Genomic DNA, 24,370 nt, shown 5'->3' with positions numbered 1-24,370 from the left:
CAAATAGTCTTTATTCACATGTAAAAACTTGTGTAACTGCAAAAAATCTAAAAAATTGCTGAAATTATAATGTAAACAAAAATTCATTATAAAAAAGATTTATTTTGCTTGAAAAAATTAGAGAGAGAGAGAGAGAAAGAGAAAGAAGAGACTGAACTTCCTCCCAGTGGTTCACTCCCCAAATGGCTACAATGGCCAGGGCTGGGCAGGCTGAAGCCAGGAGGCAGGAGCTTCAGCCAGATCTCTCACATGGGTGTAGGGGCCCAAACACTTGGGCCATTTTCCGCTGCTCCCCCAGGTGCATTAGCAGGGAGCTGGATTGGAGCAACCTGGACTCAAATTGGCACCGATGTGGGATGCCAGCAATCCAAGCAGCAGCTTAACTTGTATGCCACAACACCAGCCCCCAAAATTCTTTTCACTCAGATAGAACACTGACACATGGAATATAAGATTTGGAATAGGAGAGTTCCCTACCATTGGAGCTGTATCTGCTCTAGAGAGAACAGAAAGGAGCTAAGTAAAAGAAAATAAAACAAGGAAATATAATCAATCATGAGAGAATTTCACTAATTGTAGAGACTTTCATCATCTTGATAACTAAGTATTTCTCTTTAAAGGCTTAGGTAGAAACTTAAGTTGTGTGTGCATAAAAGCAGAGATGAGAAAGTGGCACCATAGCACTCCATGGGTGCAGACACTGGTCATCCTTGTGTGCTGTAAGAAGCCAAGTGATTTGAGCACCAGGAGAGCAGGGCCATCCACCTGGGATATCTGCCATTTAGCTGAAGTTGCAGCTTCAATGGCTCTAATTATGGATGTCATCTTTCTCACTTAAGAGTTCAACATGCCTCTCTCCAAAAGACAACCTAAGCTCTTAGTGAACAACTTAAGGATTTTGTCTTGTTTTTACAGATTTCATTTCAAATTATGCATCAAATACACTGAAAGGCCTTTCTTAATTTTCTACCTCCTCTTATTTGTCCATTTCATTGCTGACACTGTTGTTCAGATGATCCTTTGGCACCCAATTCAACCACAGTAACTTGCCACCTAAACTAAGCAACTAACGGTCCCAGAGTGATCATTGAACTATGAACTAAATAAATTGGAGTCCAAGATCATGCCAACATGTTTAAGATCAAATCTGGGTCCAGCCACTTTCAAACGCAGAAAATGACCAAATCTTGAGAGCTCTCTGCCTTAGAAACATTTGCCATGGATGCAAATACATGGGGGAAAGAATAATTGGTGTCATTGCTTTCTTCTTTTTCATGATGCCTATGGAATAGTCTTATTTTTATATACCTGAAATCAAGCATGATTAGATTATTTGAAAGAAGTTTTTTGGTCCTAATTTCTCAATTTAAATCAGGATACAACAAAGTCATTTGTACTGATTTGGACAGATACAAAACAAATACTTGAGGAAATAGAATCTGGGCCCAGTGGTTAAGTTTCCTTGATGAAACGAGATGATGAAATATAAAACACGTTTGTTAATTTTACAGAACAGATAGAAAAAGTCTTGATAACAGGAGGTAGAAATTGTAGAATACAGAGAACATCTTAGTAACACTTTTAGCTTTTTGACCCTGAAGCTCGTGCTAAAAGTTTTATTTTAATTGGCATATTTTTATACATAAAAAGATTTAATAAAAAATCCACACGTGCTTAAAATAAATGTACAACAATATGTAATAAAACTTTAAAGCACTCTTAAATACTTGTTGTGAATATTTGGTGTCTAGGTATGATTATGCATATGTTTAACTTCCAAAGTATCTGACTGGTATGATACAAAAAAATAAATGATACAGAACTGAAGCACTCATTGCTACTGAAAATTTTTCACTTATTTTTAAGTACATTTATTTTTATTTCATATCCCTACCTTCTGTCTGGAAGAAAGTAAATTTTAACGTAAGGATTCCTTGGCCTCCCATCTTCCCTGGAAGGGAGATCCTTTGCTCCCAAAATTGTAACTATTAATTGGTGACCAACCTTGTCAAACCATAGTTTTATCTGAAAAGCAAAAAATATTCATTTATAAACTCAAACATACTACTTCATTTACAAACTTAACATCATTCTCTTACTAATAATAGTACATAATATAAATTTCACTTGATAAATTATGGTTAAAATAAAAGGATATACAATCATAACTTCAATGAATAAAATAATTGATTCAGAAGTCTATTATATCAGCTAATCATTTGGGCTTCTAATTACCTTAATGTGATTGCTTATTAACATGTACATAATAATTACATGTACATAAATTGCTATGCATCTAAACTTATCCAAGAATCATTATGGTTTATTTTGGATCCTCTTTTAGAATAAGTATTCAAAATTAATTGAGTAGATAGTAACTTGGTTATAAAACATTCATAGAGAATTTTCAAGTAAATGTTCTATGTTATTCCATAACAAAAGACATATCAAGAACTATAATTAATAATTTACTAGAAGCTTTAGCTAACAAATTCTTTCAGCTTCTACTTGAAACTTGAAGCACATCTTTCAAACTTTTTCTTGCTCAGATATAAAGCCTCTTTTTCTTTTGTGAAGTAAATGCTTCACATCCTCACAATAATTGGAGTATATTTTACAATTTAAGAAAATGTGCATTAATTTTCCTGTGCCATAATTAGGGATAGAAACTTCATATGCAGCTGCTGAATTCATTTGATTTAATAGTCATCACTCCTATACACATACCTCACACCTTCACACTTTCCTAGCTAATTCTATGTCAGGATCTTGGATGACCATGGCTGTAATCCAGATTTTGGGTCAGAACTCAGCACATCTCTAACCATTCTATTAAAACTGATATTTAGCCAGAAATTTAGAAATTGAAAATAATGATAAAAATGTGTTGTGATTATATATGAAACACTGGGAGTTCACTTTCAATTCCAACATAGCTTTTTTTAAGTCCCTTAGTTTAAATTTGGGGTATGCGAGATCGAGCCACCTTTGAGTCAAAAGAGTTGGTTGACAGCCCAACAGAGCATTTAAAGTTACTTCTACCTCTCCCACTCCCTTTTGGACAAATTCCTATGTAGGAATAAAGGGGAAAATGTATAAATTTCAGAAATCATGATTACTATTCCTTATGTTAAGTCTTCATTTTACTCTTCATCTTTCCTTAAAAGTTTTTCTAATGGAGATTTTAAATACAATAAAAGATGCTTGAAAACTTATTCAAATTGTAGTTAATACATATCTTGCATCAAGATTATTTGTTTATTTACTAAATAATTATAAATTCCATGGGGCCTACCTCTCACCTACTAAATAAGAATGAGGCCCTGAAATCTGAATTATAACAAACCCTCATGTGCATTCTAGTTTTGAGAACCACTACTTTAGACTAAGGGATCAACAATCTGAAGAAAAAACTCCAATATTTGAAAGGGAAAATGTTTGACTATTTGTTTAGCTAACAATATTAGAATATACATACAGATAAGGATGAGGGGAGCAGGAAATAAACTATTCTTGCAAAAGACATGAATCGGGGGAAAAAAGAAAGAAATGTAGCAATGTCTCACTGTACATGAGATGAAAGGAGATGTTTTGGACAGTGTCATGATTCCTCTATAATCTGTGACCAAGATCAGATTAATTCCCATGATATTTTCCATCTCCACTAATAATAAAGTAACTTTATTTTTTTCCAAGATACTAAAAATCATCTTGGAGGACAAGGGCATGAATACAACATACTTCAAAGAGAAAAATAAACCAAGAGCCTAAAATAAAATTTTTAATAAACTTTACAATTAAGAAACAAACAAATAATATTTATCATTATGAAATGAAGCTGAGAATTAATGAAACAAATTTTTGGTCTCTGTGAAAATCTTTTGCACCAAGATAGAATTTTGTGGAAACTAAGCATTTGTTGCTATGTCAATACATCCATTTTTGCTCAGTAAAAATTATCAGACCTCATTTGAGCTATATTTAATGAAAGTTTTATAAAGAATATCTTTTTCAGATTTCCTTTACCTTGGAAAATAAAAAAATATAACTAATACCAGTTCCCATACAAACATATGTTAGGCATGTTGTATTCATATTTTTATAATAGTACTTTATTAAATTATAATTTAAAATAAACAAATGTCAAAATAATTTAGACAGGAAATAAGCACATTTTAATTTTACTGATTATCTGATCAAAATTATACTTTCTAATAAGCTATCTTAAACTAAGGGCTTGATTATTAGACCTAGGTTTTATTTATATTACAGGACTCACATGGAGGTTGCAGTTATTAGTACATATCCACTTCATATTATCAAAACAGATTTATAAATTTTATTGACTTTTTAATAATGTTCCCAAATTTCTTATCTGTACTTATACAAGAAATGGTTAAAATGTAGCTTTTGATATCTTGATATCATTGTAACTGTTTTTATATAATTAGCATTCCAGCTTTACCACATAAACCTTTTAATTTTCCTGAGTAGGACCTGAGCAGCACAGTATATTGTAAATTATTACCAAGAATAATTTTAATTTTTAAAATTTAAATAAAACAACTATTATTCAAAACCAACAATGTTTTTTTAAAACATGCAGCAAAGCAAGGAAGGGATAATAACTACTTTAAAAAAAAACTATGTTGACATTACTTTAACCTACAAGGGTTTCTTAATGAAAAGAGGCAAACAACTTGTACCCAAGTATTATAGTAAAATTAAGTGGATGGACCAGATATCAAGAAAATAAACCTAGCACATTGTCTTTGGATTGTGATTTTTGTTCTTTCAAAGTAATATACTTTCCAAACTTTGAACCTTATATTCAACATGCATATAATTCATAGTTTAAATAAGGTACAAATATATTTGCCAATCTCCTCAAAGAGTTACTGCTTGGAAAATGCAAGAGAATGTAGATGTTAAGTGATATAATGAATGATTTAAAGAGACAGCAACCTTAGCATAATAAAGGGAAATATCAACAGTATATAATTAGCTATTTCTGTAAATGATAAATATATATATATATAAGTGGAATCTACATTAAATCTATGTTAAATGCCATTTTGAAACCTAAAAGTTTTAGTATTTACTTCAACATATAAAATCACTAACAAAGATTGTCTCTTTAAATTTTTATTCAGTATTCTAATCCCCATGCAGAATTTTACAAGCTGACTCAGAAAATGATTTGAAAGTCAATAATATGGTTTGGAGCAACATACCAAAAAAAGTTTTCCTACTACGCATTTTCCAAAAACATACAAAGAAGGGTATAAACACGACTTTAGTGTCTATCAGGCAGACAAGGCCTTTACCTGAACCCTAGGAACAAAAGGCGTTGTTCTTCTACTAAGGCTTTGGCTCTGGTAAGCAAAATTAAAGAAAAAAGCAATAAAACAAAACCAAAAGGACAACACGCTAGAACTAAAAGACGAAAAGTAAAAACAAACACATACTCTATCCCTTAAACACAACTTTCCATATAATATTTATCTAAATTAAGCACTTCAATGTGATGGATAAATTAATATTATCACATGTTAAAATGCGTAAGAACTACACAAAATATTAGCACTTGCTTAATAAAAATTTTAAAATGTACCCAACGTAAGAATTGAGATTGAATTTAAAAATAACATATTGGGGCTCATTTACTACAAAAGAATGATTGTAAGCATCACCTAACAATCAAGAAATTTCATATTTTACCCTTAAACATACTAGAGTCGCCCAAAGTGATGTCTAACCAAAACCTAAAAAGCATTAGCAAAGTTGGCTTTAAAATTTCTTAACACACCCACACACAAACATACACACATTCACACTCTGAAAAATAAGGGTGCTGAATGCACTGCATTAATAAATTGCTTAATATTTTAAGAATCTATACCAGAATCTAAAGATTAAACACCACTTAACTTAAGGTAACACTGTTTTTTCCTTAACCATGCCTATTATAGTATGTCATTTCTTTGTATTCACAGAGTTTTAAAAAATGTTTTCCAAGCTTTATTGACAGCTTACTTCATGTTTTTTGACTCACAATATTACTCACAACCCTGGGACATAATTGTTATTATCTATAGTTTATGCAGTAAGACACACAAAAGAGGTAAATCCTCACATACATGCTTAAACAAAAAATTAAGAGTTTAAAGACAGAAGAAAGAAAAAACAGTTCTAATTAAATCACTGTATTTCAAATTATCAGAATGAAATCCACTTTATTTTCTCTAATGACTTTTTGCTTTCATTTAAAAACCTTTTACAAAAGATACCACAATAGCGAAAATGTGTCTTCACATGGACTTGTGTTCCAGGGCATTTAATTCTGGTTTTCTTACCAAGATTCCATTCCACTCCTCACATTTCTTATGGATGTCTTTTTCCCATATGCCAAATCATAAATTGTTAAAGTCTTCTTTCTGTAGTACGAATCTTGCTCAAATTAATCATCCTTAGACAGGCACTGTTTTAAGACATACATCTAAAACCCAAAGGCAAGCCCAGCACTGTGGCATAGTGGGTAAGGCTGTCGCAGGCCCGTATGGGCACTCTACTTCCAAACCTACTCCCTGCTGATATGCCTGGGAAAGCAGTGGAAGATGACCTAGGTCCTTGGGTACCTGCAACCATGTGGGAGATTCAGAAGAAGCTCTTGCTTCGGGCTTTGGATCGGCCAAATTCCGGCCATTGCAGCCATTTAAGGAGTGAGCCAGTGGATGGAAGATCTCTCTCTCTCTCTCTCTCTCTCTCTCTCCCTCTCCCTCTCCCTCTCCCTCTCCCAGTACCCCTTTGCAACTCTACCTTTGAAATGAATAGATAAATTAAAAAAAAAAAAAAAAGGGAAAGCAGACCTTAAAAGCAGACTACCATCAGCTATTAGGCATTTTTCTCCAAAAATCTTTTTCGATGAAGATATGAAGGTCCTTCAAAAAGTCCATGAAAAATGTACTTACAAGATTAGTTTATCTTAGTGTAAAAAGAGTTTGACTCCATGCATAGTTCTTCTCATGATTTACATTTTCCCTGAATATTTTGAGGATCCCTCATATACTCACAGGAAGAAAGAAATGCCCAGATATGGAGTGTCTTACTGATGTCTGCCTGCATAAACCTAAGTGGATAATTACTTAACAAATGGGGGAGAAGATGTGTGGAATTCATAGAAATTAAACAGGCATGCTGAAGAAGGGTACCAACAAGATACTCTAGAAATAGATTTTATTTTTCTTGCACTGGCATCTGTTCTGTTTTAGATCAAGTATATTGAGGTAGTGAAATATTTTAAAAGTATATAACACTTTCGTAAAATACAAAATTTACTTTAAAATGAAGAGTATTGTCAGATAAATTAATTCCATAACAGTTTTCTTTCTTCTAAAATGGGGAGTGAACATAAACTTCTGAAATCAACCTTCTAAAATCTGTAGCAATTTTAGCCTAATCTTGATCCATGCATTTATACATTAAATGTGGTTATAAAATTACATTTTTGTTTTGGTAGTTTTTTAGAAATTGAGGCAGATATCACGAAACCTCATTGTCTCTTGGTAAACACTAGATTGTTTTCTATTTCTATGGATTCTAAATATTTTACACAAGAATGGTAAAGTACTTAGGGCTTTCAGTGTAACTAATAATTAATATTAATTAATCTATATCAGTCATGAAAGATCTGCTAATATCTAAATCAATTCAAGCTTCATTGAAATGAAGAATTTGAATTTATACACCATAACTCATTTGCATTTATATGTCAGTTCCTACTATTTAATGAGTTACTAATCTTTAGGATACTCATTTAATGCCATACTTCTAGAATAACAAACTTATGACAATGATGTATAAAATATTGATGCTCAAAAAAAAAACCTTTCACTTACAGAGTTTTTCAAAGGCAATGGATTGTCTAAAGGCGATATAAAAGGTCTCAATCTATTCTTAAATTCCTTTTAAATGGGCATATAATAAAATGGATATTTACAATATTTAACAAAAGTGGACTCAAGAGAATATTAAAATAAAGTAACTTGAGGAAACACTGAACCAGAAGTCAACCAACTATCCTGAAGTTAAATAAAATACGATTGCCAACAAAATGAATTACCTGATGTATTCCTATAGAAACAAAGAATACTGAGCATTTAATCACTTTTAAAAAAGAATTGGAAGCTATAATTTATGTAAACATCCTATCAAAAAACTAGTCAAAGACTGTAAATTAACTTAAAAATATTAGGAATTTAAGAGTAACCTTCTGAAGGAAAAACTGTTAAATTATCATGCCCTGAGCATGAAAATATAAACAAATTTGCATTAAATGTATATTTTCAACATGAGAAATATCAGTTTATGAACTTACATAACTATATTAGGAAAATCAAATCACATACCATACAAATTGCCTTTGCTCTCTGGTACTGGCAATTCATGATTTTCTAAGTGAGGTATGGGTACAAATAAAATCTCATTAAAAGCAGATGTCCTCAAATGTAGAGTAAAAGTAAATAGGAATTGTAACATTACCTTGTGACTTCTGAAGGGATTATCTACAAGCTGATACAGAAAGGTTTAAATATAAAAGGGAATACTTTAAGAATGACATTCTGGGACTGGCGTGGCTCACTTGGCTAATCCTCCGCCTGTGGCACCGGCATTCCATATGGGTGCCAGATTCTGTCCCGGTTGCTCCTCTTCCAGTCCAGCTCTCTGCTGTGGCCCAGGAGGGTGGTGGAGGATGGCCCAAGTGTTTGGGCCCCTGCACCCACATGTGAGACCAGGAAGAAACACCTGGCTCCTGGCTTTGGATCAGATAGCGCCAGCCATGGCAGCCATCTGGGGAGTGAACCAATGGAAGTAAGACCTTTCTCTCTGTCTCTTTCTCTCACTGTCTATAACTCTAATTGCCAAAAAAAAAAAAAAAAAAAAAAAAAAGAATAACATTCTACTTATGTTTTCTTTGATGAAAAGAATGATAATCAACTAAATATATTACATGAGAGTAAAAAGCATTCTATATTCTATCTTTTTTACTTCTAATTTGAGTGAATAGCAGTATCCTGGGTCTAGGTTCACAGTGTAACATATATTTCTTAAGTAGATAAAGTTTAATTTGCTAAAAAGATTTTTTTGAAGATCAAGAGATCAAGAATCAGAACATATTACTGTATCCTTCATATTGTAATTTTATTTCTAATAAGTTAGTCAAACAAAAAAATTTGTCCTAACAAATATGTGTATGATTTGGATTCAAGGATTTTCATGGCATCATTATTCATAATACAATAAGTTAGAAATAAGAGAAACATGCTGTAATAACCAATTAAGTTAAAATGAAGTATTAGCTACTAAAACGGTGTAAAAAGGAATTTTTAAAGACAGCAAAAGTTCACAATATGTTATTAGTGAAAAAGCAGGATTAAAAATGGTACATGCAGATGTATGTTACTTTTGTTTAAAATTTTATATGTATGATTACATTATTATTATAGCTTAGCATCAGAATTGTGACATTTTTAATTTTTTCACTTCTTAGTAAATCACATTTTCAGCCATAATTTTTCATGTATGTGGGCGGAATGTGTTTATGTGTTTAATTTCAAAACCTATGCAGCCAGAACTTTTATCGTCAATATATAGTGGACTCCATCCCTTCCAAGTCATAAGAAAATGAGAGAAAGGTGTATATTTTAAATTGTAATTACAGGGATCTTAAACCAATATCACTATATATCTGAAGTCTATACCATTACATCATTGTACATACTTTTAGAAGTGAAACTTCAATTTTATATCATCCCCAAATATTTGGCAGCCTCATCTTTCTACCATATTAACTTTAAATCATGAGTAAAAAGTTGATTGCAAAATTTATCACAATCCATGTACTGTGTTCCTCAGCCTCCTTCCTTGTTCAAACTGTAATAAGATCCTGGGATTTCAAATGAGATAACAAAGTAGCCTCCCCTTTATTATGGAACTCCAACTTCCACTGCCACCGCCATAAACCCAAGCCATCCACACACACACAGAGACACACATACGCACATTCATTATGTACTGGCAACATCCAATTCCCTAGAACATTGTTTAGGACATGCTATTTAAATGGAGCCATAATAAAATACAATAGCTAACATTTATTAATATTTTGTAACATGGTAAAATAAAATATATACATATTTGAAATTCTAAATGGCAACATGTGTGCTGTCAATACACAAGTAAATAAGTAGAAAGATGCTACTTATTGTGGAGAATGTGAAAAAGATCACTGTTCTCAAATGAAAAAGTTCACTCTGTTTGTGAAAGAGAAAGGAAAAGAAAATAATAAAGAGAAGAAATTCATTTTAGTGAAACATATACAATATGCTACTAGTATTTCATCATCTGTGTATAGAATTTACTGTCACCTTTGTGGTCAAAAAGTTGCAGAAGACTTGTCTAATGAGTTCAATAGTTTCTCATATCTTAATTTTGATTATATGTCCATGAATTCCTTTTAATTAATGAAGAAACTTCAGAAAATTTCAAAATAAAACCTTAACTCCCAAAAAATTAAAAGATATTTTGTAGTTGATTTAACAAAAATCTATTTATCTTTTTCTGAAAATATTGACCCAAGACAGGCTGATTTTTTTAACTATAACATATTTCAAACAGAAACATATAACAAATTCAGTATCAGGATTTTGAGAACCTAAATAGTTCTCTAATACTCAAGAAATATCAAATTTAGTAGTCACAAATATTATTTACCCTATTAACCTGAATCTTTCTAAAGTATTACTGAATAAGTTTAAATATATTGATAATTTTTGAATGGTTTATAAGGAATGTCAACTAAACAAATGAATAAAAAATAAAACAAATTTGCAAAGCTCTTCTAAATGAACATGATATAAAATGCATAACTGATTTTTAAACTTATATGAGGAAATGTTCAAATGAGGATCTCACAAGGTGAAATCACCTGGTGTTCAGGAATCAGTTATATTTTGCCTCATTTATTTGATTATATCTATTGACAAAGATGTCTGAAATATCATACTTTAGAGCAATAAACATACTCAATGATTATTATGAAATATATCACAAATTTCTTTAAGTAAAGAAGATTATATATATATATATAAAATCTTAAATATTATCTTTGTATAGTTTTTATTTCTGTTAAAAATCTTTGACAAATTACAGTCATTTTTCAAAATAGACTAAAAATCATGACCTTCAATTTTGGAATAGTACTAGATAAAAAACAATTAACTTTACAAAAATCTAACTCATTAAATTCTGGATAATGTAAATCTAATTAAAAAAAGCACTATAATAAATAATTAAAATTGAATTTTAGTTAAAATTTTAAGAATGAAAAGTTCATGACTGAAAACACAATTAGATTCTAGTAAGAACCTGGTCTACAAAAAACTAGTATCATATTTTAAAAATATCATTTGATATTCCAAAATAAATTCATTTAGAGATTACATACTGAAAGTTGTCCAGATAAGAACTGTGGGACATCCCTCAACATGCCAGGACTCATGGGAGAAGTAACAGAAATAGAAGGACGATCCATTTTTTGAGATTCAAATGAGCTAGAACCTGAAATGACAATTATACATGAAAATAATTAAAATGATGCTTTAGTACTATTTAATAATCCTTACTGAACATCTTTTAAAGTACTAGTTTTTAAGATGTCCATAAAATATCATTATACAGACTATTTTCTTACCCATAATGTTCCAAATATGTCTATTCTTAAGAGATTTTTGGTGATTTTTCTTGGAAGCATAGTGCGGTTTAGGGATTCTCTTCAGGCCAATGTTGAATCATTTTCTGTGCCAGTTACAGCAGAAACAGACTCCTACCTTAGAACTTAGTCTGTTACATATACTATGTTCATATCTTAAAATAACATTTAAAGAAACAAGAATAACCATGATATAAATCAATACAGCAACTTGAAGGCAGTCTAAATTTGCAAAGTTCAGAACTTAAGAATATCCAAAATTATTAAAGTTTTCAAAAAGTGGTTTTTAAAACCATTTCCAAAAAAAATTGCAGAAAGGAAGGGAGGGTTATGAGAAAAAGATATAGAATAGCAGAAAAAGTAGAATCACAATACCCATAATTTATTTATTTCTCTGAAGGTGAAGGAACAAATTGGAATGTACAAAGATATAGGGTTGATCAGATATTGGGGGAATTCGTGCTAATAATTGTAGAATATTCAGTTTAGCATTATTAAAATATTTACACTAAGCTTTATGAGTGAGATAATAAAAATTATGCTTGAGGAAGAGGAGTTTACCACTTATTTAAAGTGTGGATTTAATGAAGAGAAGTGGAAAATATTTCAGGGCACGATGAATTTAATGAGATAGCAGTAGTAAAGACAGTGGAAAAGGAATAAAAGGAAGAAATTCAACAAATATCAGCACATAAGAAAATGAAAGCTGGATAGAAGTGGAGCAGCCAGAACTCAAACGGGCGTCCATATGGGATTCCGGCACTGCAGGCAGCAGCCTTACCCACCATGCCACGGCGCCAGCCCCAAAGTAAACTTTAAAATTGGAGGAAATTTGGGGGTGAAACTCTTTGAGCGATGGGTATGTTTATGATTTTTTTTAATTGTAACCATGGTTTCATGGGTGTATGTATATGTCAGAACTTACCTAATTTTCACTTTAATTACGTGCAACTTATTACAGCATGCCATAAGAAACTATCTACAAATCCACAATGAAGACAATGTGGTTTAAAAAACTCTTAAAAGTATTATGGAATTTTATACCTTTTGCCACAGTGACAGGAGATAATACTAAATTTTCCATCTTTACATGACTATATACTTGATAATGAGTTTTTAATATGTCATAGTTCATACTAATCATTAAAACACACCATTGACTTCCAACAAAAAATGTTATAAGTAATATTTCCATCAAGAATAAATGAAACTTACTGGATTCCAGTTGAGCATGTGTGCTCTCAGGTATTCTAGGAATGTCTCTGAAATGACATAAAAAGAACACAAGAAACTCTTTAAATCACTTAAAACAACTGTTGTTTTGATCATCAACCTATCTTATAATAGGACAGTATAAAATGAAGAAAGTTATGTATGGAAAAGGTATCATTATATACACAAGAAAAAAGTGCTTTATGTTAATGAAAGTATTTAAAAGGAAAGAAAATCCACATGATTTTGCTGTATATTTACAAAAATACATGCATTATTTTCTATATACTTCACCAGACAAGTAGATATTCCAAAAAAATTTATTACACAAGCTTACAAACACATTTTAATTCCATTATACTCATTATTTACCTGTTTTTTGAAATTAGTAACACTGACGTGCAAATATAACCAAAACAAAATTTTAATACTCAGACAATAAATGAAATTTTTAAAATATAAAAATCTTCATTGAGAAGGCAAACATGTTACTTTTAATTTTTTATTAATATAAAGGGAACAAATTTCATATATTTCATAGGTAGAATTCTAAAAAAATAACCATACAAAATAAATTTAATGTAAGTAGTAAATATCAATAGTTAAGGGAATTCAGAAAGTTATAATGAAGACTAGATGTTACTTAAAATGTTAAATAAAAATATGACTTCAGGATCCTTTAATATCAATAAGTATTTTGATTAATATACTTAGCTTATGCATAGTACTTTATCATATTATGAAACTATAAAATGATAAAATGAAAACATGTAAAATATTGTGTGCTAGAATCTATATTTTCAATCGGACATTTTAATGAAACCAAGTTACCAACCTAACTAGTTTTCTCCAGCAAAACAGAGGTAAAACTAACACAGCCCAATATCGGCATAAATGAACGAAAACTGGGCCTTATTATTCTTCAACAAAGAATAGTTTCTGTGGACTCCACCTCAGAATGTCTTATCTTGAAAATGTATTTAATATTTTATTATAAGTTTATACGCTATTCTATTGTTTTTATTTTAGATACAGATACATCTTTTACAACATCATATAATATAAGCTTCTATAAATAAAATACTGCTGTGAGATTTAATGAATAACTGCTATTGTTAAGTGATAGGGTGAGATTTTTGCCAATTTTCGGATATTGTCAAATTAATATAAGCCACATATTACAAACCCAAGGAGTAGTGTGGTATTTTTGGTCTGTCTATTCACCATTCTTAATTATTTTACCTGGCAATTATATGTGCTACAGTCCTTTCTTATGTTTAAACTTTGTTTTGAAAAAAATGTGAAATTTATAAACTATAACTGATCATCATTTTTACAAGTAGAGGACCACAGTTAATGAAAGTAAGTAACTGTTATTATGGTCTTCTTCCATAACTAATGACTCTGTAAAGCTACTAAGATAATAAAAATAATAAATACTTAGATAGTTACTCATCTTATATAATTAATCATCTATTTTCTTAATATGAGGTAAAGGAATGTCATGATTTTTGGCATTGTTTTTGGTAAACAAGGAAAGGAGGGATTGTCTAAAAAATAATTTATTTTCAAAAAAATAAAAAATAATTTATTTTCATAAGGCATTTATATATTTTTAGATTGCTCATTACAAATTGCTTAGTTTTAGCCAACTCTACACACACATAAACTATTGAAGTTAACTCACCCAATAGGCCTTGAAACAACAAGCTCCACCTGTGGTTCAGGTTTGGATTCCAGAATGATGTTGTACACTTCCTCAAATGTAGCTCCTTGCAACAGCCTTCCATTCCATTCTAATACTTCATCACCTATAATGTGTGTCAACAATCATCTTAGAAAGAAAAACTAATTCCATAAAATGCACTTGAATAAGGGCAGTCTTTAGAATCAATGAACTCCATAAAATAAAATCACCACCACTGAAGTTTAAAAAATACAGCAAACAGCACCAGTGACATAATATTTGATAACAAGGATAGTACATACCACCCAGAATAATGACCTTAGCGGAAAAAATTACATAGACAGTATCACTATGTGATTTCTTAATGGAAATTCTAATTCTGGACAACAATCAGGACCAGTTGCTTCTTTGAAGAATTTTAAAATTGTACTCCAGGATTCCCGATATCCATGCAACTGAGCACCTTTTGTTCTTTTGGGGGTTTCTGTTAACTAAAGTTTTTATTAAACGCTTAATAATTAGCATCTTACTGAATCACCTTTAAGACAATCAAGAATCTTTCCATTAGTAACCAGTACCCAAGAGATCTGAGGTGACACATATTAGGAAATAGGCATTTATCGGTGAAGTTTGTTTATTAAACTATGTTGGAATTTTTTTTCAAAAGAAAAAGGCGGCTTTGGGTAAATACATAAACTAATACAAGATACATTTTAGAATATCCATCAATAAAAGGTATGATCAATAGATATAAAAATTATTTTAGCTAATATGACTCAAGAAATTATGTTTAAAACTTTCAATGAATGAAAAAAGACTTCTATTTCAGTGAAATGAACTCTTTGTTACTGGGCAGATACACCTGTAAATAAGGGTAAATTTTTCCTAATTACTTATGCTCAATATCTTACCTGGTCTAAGATGTCCTACGGTATCAGCTAAACTTCCTTTTTTAACTTTGGTAATAAATGCACAAAGCCGACCTGATTCAGTCATTTTCCCTCCTACAACCTGTTTAAAAGAGGAAAGTTTTAAAATCGGCATATAGTTAAAGCGAACAGTTGAAGACTCAAAATATCTAGAACAGTTTGTAGCTTCTAAAATTATAATTTAATGTGCTAAAAATCATTTTTAAATGGAATAGCATTCTTATTAGGGGCTAATTTTGTCCTAAGAGCTAACTCGTACATTTTCTAAATGTTTTTGCAATTTCATCCATATCTTTGAAAATGTTGCATGCCTTAGAAATAACTTAATAATTTTTAATTTGTGTCCTTTTTACAACCCACTTGGGTCATTTCCAGAAAGATATTATTATTAAGATTTGCAATTAAATAAAATCCAGTTATAAATTTAAAATACTGTAATATAAAATATTTGTTGTTGTTGCTATGACTATGTTATACTATCAATTTTTCATTAGTAATCTTTTGTGCATATTAATAATGTTCATAGTGGTGATTAATATTTCTTGATAAAATTATAGAACTTTATTATTGCATGAGAAGTAATATAAATGCTAAACATTTTATTTATTTTTTTTTTTTTTTTTTTTTTTTTTTTTTTTTTTGACAGGCAGAGTGGACAGTGAGAGAGAGAGACAGAGAGAAAGGTCTTCCTTTTGCCGTTGGTTCACCCTCCAATGGCCGCCGCTGCAGCCGGCGCACCGCGCTGATCTTGGCAGGAGCCAGGAGCCAGGTGCTTTTCCTGGTCTCCCATGGGGTGCAGGGCCCAAGCACCTGGGCCATCCTCCACTGCACTCCCTGGCCATAGCAGAGAGCTGGCCTGGAAGAGGGGCGACCGGGACAGAATCCGGCGCCCCAACCGGGACTAGAACCCGGTGTGCCGGCGCCGTAAGGTGGAGGATTAGCCTATTGAGCCACGGCGCCGGCCATAAACATTTTATTTTTATATTCAAATATATCTTTGAAACAAAAGTTAGGTATAATTTTGTGGACTCTTATGTGTACTTATAAGATACTTATAAGATATAGATAGACTCCTTAGATCAATGGTTCTGATCAGCTGCCATTTCATCAATACATCAAATTTACAGTAAACGAAGCAACTAAGAGTAAATAACATCATTGACTAAAATAATTTTTCTTTTATATTGAGCACAAGATAAATGAATTTAAAAATCACTAATTTATCTTACCCAGGTAATTACTGCATAATTTCACTGAATTACAATTAATGGCAATTCAGTTAATATTAACTAGTATGTTACAAGTTCTGTACATTAAATGTATGGATCTTATGGAGTTACACTCCTTTGTAAAATTTTTTAAATGCTTTGGCTTGTAACTTTAATAATAATCAATTATAGTGACTATAGTCATTATCATTACTGAAATTTCATTATACCAGGTATATTATCTAAATGCTTACACATTTCTTTTTTTTTTTTTTTTTGACAGGCTGAGTGGACAGTGAGAAGAAAGGTCTTCTTTGCTGTTGGTTCACCCTCCAATGGCTGCCGCGGCTGGTGCGCTGCGGCTGGCGCACTGCGCTGATCCGATGGCGGGAGCCAAGTACTTATCCTGGTCTCCCATGGGGTGCAGGGCCCAAACACTTGGGCCATCCTCCACTGCACTCCCGGGCCACAGCAGAGAGCTGGCCTGGAAGAGGGGCAGCTGGGACAGAATCCAGTGCCCCAACTGGGACTAGAACCCAGTGTGCTGGCGCCGCAAGGTGGAGGATTAGCCTAATGAGCCGCTGCGCTGGCCTTCTTTATCTTATCTTAAGAATTCAGTAAGTAGTATTATCTACATTGAATAGATGAGAATCTGAGGCTAAGAGAAGTTTTATCGCCCAATGTCATACAGCTAGTAAGAGCTACAACTGGAATTCAAGCCAAGAATTCTGTCCTTTACACCACCACTGTTCAAATGCTATGCAGGTCTGATATGATTTAAATCCCATAGCTGACACCACCTTGAGATCATGGACAGATTATAAGATCTCTCTAAGCCTATTTCTCAGCTGTGGTGAATGTTAAGTAAGATGATACATGTAAAATGTTCAGGTGAGCGCTTACCACACAGTAAGCACCCAAAAAATGTTAGTTGCTCAATTCCACCTATATTCGAAATCTTTTATTATCTCTTACTTGTCTTCTTCTACTAGACAACTACTGTAGCAATGGCTTACCTCTAAAACATTTACTCTACATAAAAAACAAAAAGAACTCTCTATTTGCTATATTTACAAATACATTTCTGAGACTTCATAGTTAAAATATAAATCAATATTTATTTGATCTCTTAACGTAACTATTTTGAGTTTCCAGACTTCAAACAATATTTTCTCTCTCTTACATATACATTTTACTACATTAATACAAATATTACATGCATATGTAATATACATATTATAACCCCTAAATTTGCAAATTGAGAAACTGAATAAAACTATCATTTTAAAAGAAAATAAGTTGTAGATATAGACTTAAGGGACAAATTGTATAGGTCCTAATCAGGTTATTTTTAATGCCTTCCAAAATTATAACTAGTATAAAATTTGGGGAAAAAAACATTTGTATATTGAATGTTAATATTTGTGAAGTCTTTAAAAGGGAGAAAAAAATCCCAAAACTCATATAGTATAAACAGAAATAGTTAATAAATCCTTGCTTCTCTGGTAAATCTATAAAGTGATGCAGACCCAAAATCTTATATAATTTATTACATACCTTCAGGCCAAGCATTGCTCCCGAATCTCTAGGTACACTTCCATCTTTTAGACGTTTATTTAATAAAATACGGCCAATTAAGCGATCTCCATCTTTAGATGGCTGCCAGGTCACAGGATGCTAACATATTACATTAACAAACAAAAAAAATAAATGTTATTTTTTGGAAAACAAAAATTGGACGTACAATATCATTGAACTTCAGAATTCCAAAGTGTTATGATTACACAAACCAGCTTGTGTTACAAACACTGATCAAAAGGGCTCATCTCATTTTGCATAATCTCAAAGTTATAATCAAGTCTTTTTCATAATACTGTTACTTAAAATTCATAGTTTTCTGACACAATACTGAAGTTATATAACTACACAAAATCTGAAATATCTGGAAAATTCTAAAAATATGCAAATTCTATGATCTACATGCTGAAGATTAATTAAAAAGTCACAGGTAGAGAAGATACTTTGAAACTACAATGAAACTCTTTACAATGATAATTTCCTCTTTAAACATTTTTGAAAACTTTGAAAGACTGTATTGCAGTGAAACTTAAAAAGGCAAATTATATTAACACATAAAATTTGAACCTGTGATGAGGGCTTCCTTGAGTAATTTTCTAGACTTAACTTATTAAAAATAAATATAAGCCCCAATAATTTTCTGATTGATTCTGCCTGGGAGACACAGGCTTCATTCAAAAGTTGGAATCTTAGATTATATTTCTCATTTTTTGTAGGGTCACTGATTTTTTCAGGTCTTTCTATTTTGCAAATTACTTTACTAGATAAATCAGTGATATGTGTTGTTAAATAACCTTAAAAACATTAATAATTTATTTTTTTCAGGGCAGAACTAAGGTTTTATAAATAAATAATTACACACCATTCCTAATGAATAATATGCTGAATACAAAGTAAATAATTTGTGTAATCATAGTATTTTCAGTTATCTAAAGGTAACATGCATATCTTCATGCAAAACTTAGCAAGCAAAAATAAGTGCTAGTCAATCACATCCATATGGTAAAAAGATTTCAAAAGTCTTACTATACTAAAAGCAAAAATAACAAATATCAAAGCAGATGGCAATGGCTCTAATACTAACTAATACTATATTAAAATACTATGACAATAAAACAAAAGAGCAAAATGACAGTAAAGGGAAAAAAGAAAAACAACTTTTTCTGTGCAAACAGACCCAATAATCTCCCTTTTTGCCTGGGATTCATACTATTAATTGAATTTTCATCCCAAGGAAAATATATACAAGCAATCAAATAAGCCAATCCAAGAAAATTGTTTGTTACTTATGATTTATAATAAATAACATTACAAAATTCTTTCATGCAACCATTGATAAAACATTCCTTTGTTCCTGAGTTTTATTTTCATTTACTTAATTTTTGGTATGCTGTCAATAAAAACAGCAAAGCAAGCACAAATTTTTTTGGTTGGTTTGTTTGGTTGGTTTGGTTTTGTTTTTCTTTTCTGCACCTTAAGAAATGCTACATTGACCCTTGAAATGTCCTGTCCTTTTCTTATGTTCTGTTTAAATGAGTGACAGAGAGCAAACGAAGACCAAATGAGCAGGGTAAAAGGCAGGCTCCACAATCTCAGTACCTTATCACTATGGCTATGCTCCTCGTTAAGGGTTGTGCTACTACAGGTATCTACCCCAGAATCCTTAATCTGAGGCTCAGACCATTCCAAATCCTCTTCCAAAGAGTGGCCACCAAAGTACATCATTTTCTTTTGTCTCTCAGACCTGGTGTTAGAGTCCGACAAAACTGCCTGCTCACTAGTTTTTCTTTTTCCCTTTTGACTGTCCCCTACAGGTGTGGGATAAAGAAAAAAAAAGATACAAAAAAGAAAACATGCAAAGGTGTAAATAAAAAGGAAAAGTGAAATGATAACGGAAATTATATAGTAAGGCTCCACATGTCTCACCAAAGACATTGGGGATGCCTCACTGCTATGCCAAGACGTATGGTCCAACCAGTTGTAATCCATGTCTCCTGTGAGTCAGACAGACAAAACAGTGCAGTAAAGGAGACAGTGGGGAAAAAGGACAGACAGAGACATTATAAACATTGCAAGCTGTGTGATCCTGTCTGGTTTCCAGAACTTTGTAGCACCCACAGCCTATACTAACAGAAAGCTGAGATTCCAACTGAGTAAAATTCACAGAATGCTAAATAGATTTGTATTCCAGATAGACTGTACCAAACAAAATTGCTACAAGAAGGAAAAAAGGCTAATAATAAACAGAAATCAAAACAAATAAAGAAAAATTATATACACTAAAAACAAAGACTATCAACTCTGCTTGTTACTATCTTTTTTCATACTAACTAAAGATACAAGTTTTCCTACAACATTCAGTATTTAAGATTCTAACAGTGCTTTGCCAATAATCACTATTCCAAAAGTTGAATAATTCAAAATTGTTCCTGGGATACAGTATATTATTATTTATAATGTAAGCCTACAATAAAATTTGGATGTTGAAAAAACTGGCAACATGAAATATAAATTTTGTTTGAAAATATCAAGGCATTCACTAAATTTCTATTTGTAAAAACAAACTTTTCTTAAGTGTCATGAGTTACTTAATATTACTTTGAAACAATTTTAACTTTTTTCAAAAACTGTATTCTTATAAAAAGGAAATTTAAAAATAATTATTAGTTCAAACAATATATGTAATTGAGTGACAAAGGATATCTGTTTTAAAACTTACATCTTATTTGCTTTATATTAAAAATAATTTTTAGTTTATACATATACATAAATCATTTTAAAATCTATTGCTACCTTTATTTATTTAAAAATACATATTGAACACTTTCCACGTATTGTGCTAAGCCCAGGTGAAAAGGATGGAACAATGAAAGAGGCTTACAACATAGTGAGGACAAAAAAAAAAAAAATACAAATCATCAGAGTTGTATAGAAAAGGACAAAACACTGTAAGAAAGTATAGTAAGACCTAATTTAGACTACCATAAGATTTAATTTAGATTTTTGAGTCAGCAAACACCTCTTAAAGTATTGAAGTTTAGGATGAGAACAGAACTAAAACTAAAAGGTGTGACCTAATTAATGGACAACGAGATTTGAAGATAAAAAGTGGAACAAAGCGACTGTGGCCTGGGAAAGCAGTAGAAGATGGCCCAAGCCCTTGAGCCCCTGCACCAGCATGGAGACCTGGCTCCTGGCCTTGGATTGGCACAGCTCCAGCTGTTGAAGAGTGAACCAGCAGATGGAAGACTCTCTCTCTCACTCTTTCTCTCTCTCTCTCTCTCAATCTCTGCCTCTGCCTCTGCCTCTTGGTAACTCTTTCAGGTAAAATTAAAAAAAAAAAAAAAAAAGTGGAGTAAAGGACATTCCAAGAAGAAACATCAACACAGTACTGTAAAAGAATATAACACTCAGGCTAGTGTTTTGGTGGCTGCTCCACTTATGATCCAGCTCCCTGCTAAAGCATCTGGGAAAGCAGTCGAAGATGGCCCAAGTGTTTGGGCCCCTGCACCCACGTGGGAGACCCAAAAGAAGTTCCTGGCTCCTGGCTTCGTCTTCAGCTTGGCTTAGTCCTGACTGTTGCAGCCATCTGGGGTTCTTTCTTTCCCTCTAAACCTGTAACTCTACCTTTCAAATAAATAAAATAAATCATTGAGAAAAACATAAAGAACACTAGTATATCTCAGCCAAGAAGAATGGAACTAAATGGAGCTGATAAGGCAACAAAGACCAGATTAGACAGCTATTTTTATGTCATATGAAAGATTATGAATTTTAACCATTGAGCAATTTTAAGTAAAATGGTGATTTTATCAGATTTATATTTTGAAAGACTGGGTTGGAAGAAACCGACCAATGGGAAAGATGACTATGACTTGAACACAGGTTTTGGCAATAGACATGGAAAGAAAAAAGGGAATTGAGAGATATTTTGGAGATAGATATGTTCAAGTTAAGTACTGAAGTATAAGTTAACTCCCAAGTGTCTGGAATTAACAACTGGATAAAAGAAAAGATTCGTGGGACTAAGAAGTCTGGAATAAGACCACTTTTTGTTAGGGAAGCGGTAGGTCAGAATTATTCTACTTTATCAAATCTGTGATGCCATAGATTCATAAATTTATGAATTATGAATTTATGAAATACCAAATTTTAAAAATTCATTACAAATTATTAAATATGGTGGTTGATTTTGATATATTATTTGGATGCCTACAAGCTATTCAAGTGAGCAAAAAAGAAAGACATCAGTCTAGTTGTACTAAAGCTTAGAAAGAAACTTTAGAGGTAGAAATATAAATTGGGAATTATTAGAATATAGACAGGGTTAGTGAGATCATTTAGAAATAGAAGGCAAATCAAGATATGAACAGGATGTAGATCAAATTCTCAGATCTAAGTCTAGCATTTAGATTTTGATTTGAGAGAACAGGAAGACAGAGCAAGAGCCAGATGAGAGAAACTGATTGAGAAAGATGACGTAAATTAAGAATAAGGGAGTGAGGTAGAGGGAAGTTTCTAAATCAAATAGAAGAAAGTCTTCCCAAAAAAACAGAATATAAATCAACTACATTTAGTGATTTCAACATGTCAAATAAGATGAGAATTTGAAATGTGTAACTTAATTTGTCAACATAAAGATTGGAAATAATGTTATAAGCAGCTGTTTGGATACCACAAGGAAAAAAATCAGATTAAAGTAACTGAAAAAACAAACATTGATGAGAAAGTTTAAAAATAGGCATAGGTGGGACCAGCACTGTGGCATAGTGGGTCAAACCACTGCCTGCAGTGCGGGCATCTCATATGGGAGCCAGTTCAAGACCCGGCTGCTCCACTTCCTGTCCAGCTCTCTGCCATGGCCTGGAAAAGCAGAAGATGGCCCAGCTCCTTAGGCCCTGCACCCACGTGGGAGACCTGGAAGAAGCTCCTGGCTCCTGGTTTACGATCAGTGCAGCTCCAGCCATTGCACTAACTGGAGTATGAACCAGCAGATGGAAGACTTTCTCTCTCTCTCTCTCTCTCTCTGCCTCTCCTCTCTGTGTATAACTCTTTCAAATAAAATAAATATTTTTAAAAATAGGCATAGATGAATTAAAAGTGAATTTCAAGGTGAAATCCACAAAATAATATCATCAACATCACCTGGAAACATGTTAGAACCAAAAATTCTTGGATACCATCCCAGAATCTCCATTGGTGGGGGCCTAGCAATCTATGTGTTAACAAGCTTTCCAGATGATTATGATTTCACAATGTTTGAGAACTACTATAGACAATTATCTTAAGTTTACTGATGAAGAAGGATGAACACATATAAAATACAACATGTAGAAAGTACCTCATTTTTTTTTAAGGATATATTTAATCATTTGAAAGAGTTGTGGAAGGAGAAAGAGAGACAAAGAGAGAGAGAAAGAAGTCTTCCATCTCTGCTTCACTTTCCAAGTGGGCCACAAAGGCCAGGGCTGTAACAGGCCGAAGCCAGGTGTCAGAAGCCAGGAGCTTCAGTCAGGTCTCTCATGTGGGTTCAGGGGCTCAAGACTTGGGCTATCCTCTGCTGTTTCCCCAGGCACATTAACAGGAAGCTGGATTGTAATTGCAGCAGCCAGAACTCCAAACCAACACCCATATGGGGTGAGAGCACTGTAGAAGGCAGCTTAACCCGCTGTGACAGCGCTGTGTCACAACTGTGACACAACTCTGTCACAGTTTAGTCTCTGAACTGTAAAATGCTTCTCAAACTTCTTCATGGCATAAAAAAATAATTACAATACATCACATTGGAATAAACGGAAATGAATAGACCAGCAAATAATCATGCACCTGTTTGAATGGCTACTCAAAAAGTTGAAAGTGTTTTAACTCAGAAAAACTGTAGTCCTTTCAAACTACCAATGTATTGGGCTGGCACTGTGGTGCAATAGGTTAACACCAGGGCCTGAAGCACCAGCATCCCATATGGACATTGGTTCAAGTCCCAGCT

The 24,370-nt window shown here is 32.4% G+C and overlaps 1 protein-coding gene across 47 annotated transcripts in view; it reads right to left on the bottom strand.

The window, feature by feature from the left end:
• RIMS2 (regulating synaptic membrane exocytosis 2) overlaps positions 1-24,370 on the bottom strand; it is a 718,020-nt gene that overhangs the window by 321,561 nt on the left and 372,089 nt on the right. For 22 of the 47 annotated variants that reach the window (XM_051844697.3, XM_051844708.3, XM_089336437.1 and 19 more), the window contains 7 exons: positions 20,311-20,378; positions 18,364-18,483; positions 15,581-15,680; positions 14,670-14,793; positions 12,986-13,032; positions 11,507-11,619; positions 1,895-2,025 (listed from right to left, as the gene is read on the bottom strand). In XM_051844697.3, the coding sequence (XP_051700657.1) occupies positions 1,895-2,025; positions 11,507-11,619; positions 12,986-13,032; positions 14,670-14,793; positions 15,581-15,680; positions 18,364-18,483; positions 20,311-20,378 (703 nt within the window). Of the gene's footprint in view, positions 1-1,894; positions 2,026-5,327; positions 5,376-11,506; positions 11,620-12,985; positions 13,033-14,669; positions 14,794-15,580; positions 15,681-18,363; positions 18,484-19,983; positions 20,193-20,310; positions 20,379-24,370 lie in introns of all 47 variants that reach the window. The other 25 variants (XM_051844694.3, XM_051844705.3, XM_051844701.3 and 22 more) reach the window with 3 other exon arrangements.

This window comes from Oryctolagus cuniculus, chromosome 6 (genome assembly GCF_051225735.1).
Source record: "Oryctolagus cuniculus isolate XC-2025 breed Fujian yellow rabbit chromosome 6, ASM5122573v1, whole genome shotgun sequence".
Taxonomy (NCBI): Eukaryota; Metazoa; Chordata; class Mammalia; order Lagomorpha; family Leporidae; genus Oryctolagus; species Oryctolagus cuniculus.
Note: the sequence above shows the minus strand (reverse complement) of the source record. Positions and strands in the feature narration are given on the sequence as shown.